The sequence below is a fragment of the Octopus bimaculoides genome, chromosome 19 (assembly GCF_001194135.2).
Source record: "Octopus bimaculoides isolate UCB-OBI-ISO-001 chromosome 19, ASM119413v2, whole genome shotgun sequence".
NCBI classification, from domain to species: domain Eukaryota; kingdom Metazoa; phylum Mollusca; class Cephalopoda; order Octopoda; family Octopodidae; genus Octopus; species Octopus bimaculoides.
In genome coordinates, this window is record NC_068999.1 from 47,086,193 (window position 1) to 47,092,238 (window position 6,046).

General features: G+C 32.1%; 1 protein-coding gene across 4 annotated transcripts in view; it reads left to right on the plus strand.

Moving 5' to 3' along the window:
* Positions 1–6,046, plus strand: part of LOC106877822 (sex comb on midleg-like protein 2) — a 40,785-nt gene that overhangs the window by 11,744 nt on the left and 22,995 nt on the right. For 3 of the 4 annotated variants that reach the window (XM_014926845.2, XM_014926844.2, XM_014926847.2), the window contains exon 3: positions 1,669–1,740. The exons of the other annotated variant lie outside the window; for it this stretch is intronic. In XM_014926845.2, coding sequence (XP_014782331.1) covers positions 1,669–1,740 — 72 coding nt within the window. The remainder of the gene's footprint in view (positions 1–1,668; positions 1,741–6,046) is intronic. 4 annotated transcript variants of the gene reach the window in all.

Here is a 6,046-nt window from a genome sequence, read left to right on the forward strand (position 1 = left end):
GTATGTATATAGGCGAAGGAGTGGCTGTGTGGTAAGTAGCTTGCTTACCAACCACATGGTTCCGGGTTCAGTCCCACTGCGTGGCACCTTGGGCAAGTGTCTTCTACTATAGCCTCTGGCTAACCAAAGCCTTGTGAGTGGATTTGGTAGATGGAAACTGAAAGAAGCCCGTCGTATATATGTATATATATATATATATATATATATATATAACAATCAGTTCATTCAGAATTGGTTAGATGTTATTTCGGCAGATCAAAGATCAGCTATTATTCAATCAGTCTTTTCTAGACTCAGAAGCATAGTTCCTTGGGAAAATAAATGTTTTTGTTTTTTCTTATTTTCTTAGAAAATTCTATTGACTATTTCATAAATTCAGAATTGTTTGATCTTTTTTTTTTTTTTTTTTTAGATATTAAATTTTAGTATTTCATTATTTAGAAATAAGCATTTCAAGGGTGGTGTCAACACCATTTTACTTCCAAACAAATAAAATATCATTATTACGTTTTTATTCTTCAATAATGTTTTGATATTCTTTCTGATAAAATATTGAAATGTATGAATGTATGTTGTTTTTTTTATTTATTTATTTATTTATTTATTGTTTTGTTTTGTATCTGATTCAAATATTTAGATAACAGCTGACAACATTAAGATGTCTTAGATTTTGATGTGCTTGATAGAAAATTTTAAAGTTAGTGACATCACATTATGTTGATAAATGTATGTTTAATTTATGTTGCTAGTCATTTTATTATTTTATTAGCTGTATAAATTAATTTTAATTTTTAGATTTTAGTAATGTCATAAAATGCAAAATTCAAGAAAATAAAATAGATTATCTCCATATGACATTAAAAAATTTGCTTATATTTTTGTAATTTTTATTTCTTTTCATTTCTAACTGTATTTAGAATGTCTTTTGTTTTTTGGGTTTTTTTTAACAGTTGCAGATATAATACACGTATAGATACAATACATACATACATATTTATTTACTGCACCTCTATGAACAACAGAGGAACAAAAATATCTTCCAAAACACATGCACACACACACACACACACACAAAACATTATTGCATATAGTTGTATAAAAGCAGGTGACTATTACCTCTAAATTGATGTAAACACATTCAAATAGAAAAACATTTCATAATTTCCATAAATTCCTGAGTCGATACACATCCAAACTCTCATTTATCCTTAAGATCTGGAAATGAAACTGAAGAAATTATCCTAAGTTATTATATTAAATGTTTCAAAATTGTTAGGTGTCAGGCAAACTGATAGACGAATGCCATCAGGTCTAACCAACACTGAAAGTATTCTCTCTTATTCCTAAACTCCATGTCTATCGTTATTGTTAAAACTATTCATACTTGATATATTCGTGCTGAAGAGCAACAGAAGTGTGGAGTTGTAAAAATTTAACAACGTATGAAGTGAATAACTGCTCGTAATCGCCCGTTTATATAAAAATGGTGGGAAAGCTCATTAAAAGCACTACATTTTAAGTCTGAAAAACTCCCTCCCCCCTTTTTTTTCTCTTTCTACATTCCAAAAAAAAAAAATATTTATTCAAATAATTTGGAGACTTATTGTTTTCTAAGGAATGTTTTGTGATATTTCTTTTATCCAAGTTTTTCCTAATCCTGCTTTTCAGTTGCTTACAACTGTGAGGAATCGACAATGTCATCGAGTTCAAAGGGCTCGTCATATCAATATGACTATCCAGGTTAGTATTGGTATAAGAAGCAAGTTTGTTCACATTCTTAATAATATTAGCTTCAGTAAAACGGTACTGAATGATATTTGTTCATTCTTGTAGTTTATTTAATCACAAAAACACTAGAATACAACAAAAAAAAAAATATATACGTATCTATACTTGAAGAACGGTTAAGGAAATTATAACTTCTGTATAATATCCAACATTTGCATGTGTATGTATGCAAGTGTGTGAGCTTGTGTCTGTGTGTGTGTGTGTGTGCGTAATATACCTAACTCACACTAGAACAAGGAAACTGATGGAGACCGTATTTACGCATTCTTGAAATTGATGGACATTAAACATCCAAGAAGCTACCAGCATCATCATCATCGTTGTTTTTGCATCTACTTTCTCCATGTTGGGTTCAATAAAATTTCTCTGAGGTAGTGTGAAACTGTCCATTCTTGTTTTCATGAAAGCTACTTCAATCTCTGGTCTTCATGCGTTGTTTCACCGATTGTGGAACCTAAACAAATATCTCTGCCGCTTTGCCCATCTCCAAGCAGTGTCAGGTCAGTGCAAAGGCACATATAGACATACACACATATATGCACATATATATATATATATACATATATATATATATATATATATATATATATATATATATATATATATATACAATGAGAGAAAAAACATCGGTGGGAACTTGGTATTCCTTTACTACATTTGTTAAATAGCTTTCAGTATTTGGTAATTAATTAATTAATTAATTAGTTAGTCTGCCAGGCATATTTCATCTGTCTTTACATTCTAAGTTCAAATTCCGACTTTGCCTTTCATCATCCCGGGGTCGGTAAAATAAGTACCAGCCAAGCACTGAGGTCAAGGTACTCAGCTAACCCCTCCTTTTGAAATTGCTGGCCTTGTGCCTAGTATAAACCAGTGTTTGGTAATTAATTAATGATGTCGCACCATGAATGCAATCCCTAGGTGCAACTTACAGGTGCAGCATGCATGATCAAAACCAGACACCTCCTCAGACGGAGACAGTGATGTCATTAATTAATTCCAGCTACTGAAATATATGTAACATATAGAAATAACGTAGTGCCGAGTTCAATCTCATGGTTTTCTTTTCTCTCATTATTGAATTGCTCTTTATATTACATTATAGCCCCTTTTTTTAGATCACATACAACCCTTTAAGATCATGCAACAGTGGGAGTTTAATGTGATTACTCGTAGGAATCACAACCTAAATGGTAAAATTGTCAAACACTGAGTGCCTTAATTCCCTCTTATATATATGATGGGCTTCCATACAGTTTCCATCTATCAAATTTCACTCAAAAGCATTGGTCAATCCAAGGTTACAATAGAAGACACTTGCCCAAGGTGCTACACAGTGGAGCTGAACCCAAAAGCACATGATTACAAAACCGACTTATTAACTACTCACCCTTACTGGCTCCTATCTAACTGCTACATTTTTATTTTTGTGTATGTATTTTTTAATTAACGAAATTAAGAAATTTTGTTAATGTATTTTCTGATTAATTTGTTCTAATTTTTTTTTCCTCCCTTATAATTTTTTTATAATTACTATGACTCTGGGACATAATGAAGCTCACCACTTCAATCTATATATTATTTACTCTTCTGTATTTCTGACAGTAAGGAATTCTAAAATAATAAGGACCAATCGAACAGTTGTGTAATATTTGCTCTTTGTGTGTGTGTGTGTGTGAGAGAGAGAGAGAGAGACATTTTTTTAAAAATTACTCCTTGGACCTGTGACAAAATATGTCATCAGCTCTAACATTACTTAATTATAAATACAGCAACTGTATCATTTAAAACTGGTTGCTCATACTTAATTGCATTCACTCTGTTGTGCTGTAATTTTCTTTTTTTTTTTTTTTTAATTAATCTGATTTTTTTTTTTTTTTTTTTTTTTTTTTTTTTTTCTATATTGTTTGTCTAATGACTTAATGAATTCTGACATTAGCACAAGGTCGAACATTAAGAGGAAATAGTTGCTTGAGTTGAGGTCAGACATCCCATCCCTGGTGCTTTATCTGTCAACACTGGGTGTAGAGAGGAACGAGACTAAAATGCTACAAAGTGTTTAGTCTTACTTCTGAAATTTCTCTCAGCTCCATCTTTCGTAAGGACATGGCTAAACCATTTTAAATGAAAAAATATATAATCAAGGAGCATCTTTTCATTTGTCTTTCTTGTATGTCTGTGTACATATGAGAAATTGATATGAAAAAAAAAAGGCTTATATTATCCTTTCCTGTTGAATAAGTACAGGGAGTCCTAGAATAAAGTGATCAAATTGTAGGAAACGTTTAGCTTCTTGCCAGCATAGGAAATGGATATTAAATGATGATGATGAATGTTATACATAATTTTAAGTATTTGATCAATTTTTTATTGTGTTTGAGCGAGAGAAAAGTTGCTTGTAAATGCTTTTAGAAACTCTTTACTTGTAGATAGAATTTATGTGTGATGCATCACAGTTAAATCAGAAATGGTTTTGGCTTTTGGTGCTGGCCTTGGTCAAGGATGTTTTTTTTGTTTGTTTTTGAAAAACTAGTTTAGGGAAGTAAATCTTGCACTATTACATAATAATCTACACCTTTATATTTATGAGTAAATATCTCTCAAATATATATCACATGCACTTTATACTCCTTGCGCACACACACACACACACATACACACACATGCTTGTTCACTTTAAAATTGTTATATATTTTCTTTATTTGCAATCTGAATAAAATTAGCTTTCAAACAGCCTCTAGTTTACATAATAGGAACATATTTGGCTTTGAATGTATTGTTGTTTTGTTATCATGGCATGAGAAAATATTTTTTATGCAGTACAATGTCCATTTACTAAAAAAAACCCTGATATTTCTTAAATAAAACTAGCAAAAACCTAGATCTTTTACACTCAATGAATATCATTCTCTTTATTTTGAAGGTATGACACCACAATTAACTTTACCGTTAAGCATTTTTTTTAATATTCCCAAAAAATTCATTAATATATTTTCCATATACTTACATTCTAATCCAATCTTAAATGGGTTTTGTCATGTCTACTTTGTTTTTATGATTATCTGCCATCTGTTCACAGCACGTCTTTATTTCATTTTCATCCAATATCTTTCCAATTTTACCATTGTTTTGAACACTTCTTTGCAGCCTTTCTCTATTATTTAAACTGGCCAACTATTACACCTGTTTTATGGTCAAGCTGGCCAGATCTGGCATCACATACCTACCCTACAATGTCATTCTAAAAATATGCAATCACATCATTGAAATCTTAAAGGTATAGGACAATACCTGAGTAATTCAAATTAATGTGAATCACATTTGAAAAAGTAATCTAAAAATGAAAGGGTCAAACTGGCCATACCTGGTCAAAAATAGTCTACTCATTTTATGTTCAGACTGGCCAGATCTGACCTCTCCCACCTACCTCCTTGCATTATCCTACAAAATATAAACACATTGAAATCTTGAAGCTATGAGATAATGTATGATAAAATATAAAACATCGTGAATAAATAAGCATTGAATGCTATAGGGATAAATTTTTATACTGACGTAAATGAATTCAGATCTCAGTACTTTCTTCTACAAACTCCATCCACATTAAGCTATCAATAATTCTTTATACAGCTGTCTTCATCCATACGTATCACGTGCCCATCAGTGCAGTCTTCACTCTTGCTCATTACGTCTGATTCTTCTTGTTTTCAGTTTCCCTCTCAACACATTTCCACTTTGTCGTATATACACACACTGATTTTGCACCACACCCAGTGAATCATGCTTACTCTATTTTCTAGTCTTCACAATTCCTCTACAGTACATTTGTGTGTGTAAGGCGGCGAGCTGACAGAATCATTAGCATGCCAAGCGAAATGCTTAGCAGTATTTCGTCTGCTGCTATGTTCTGAGTTCAAATTCTTGGTCTACTGCTAGGTCTCCTGCAGTTTGGCTTCTCTCAAAGAATCCATTTACTGGAACTTTGACCTTTCAGTGTGGAGAAGTAGCAGTTCAACCTGGAGGGGCTTCCTGATCTCTGAGTTACACATCCTGTTGAGTCATGTTACTCCAGGGATCCTTTTGAGGGACCCCATTTTCACAGTTGTACTCATTCAGTCCTTACTCAACATTTGGATTATGATTTCCATTAAAAAAAAATAAAAATTGAACTCAGCTAATCTACGCTGATATAGTTGTTTTTCGCTAACTGAGATTTCAGTAAACTGAAGACGACTTACAACTGTTATCCCTTTAAAGC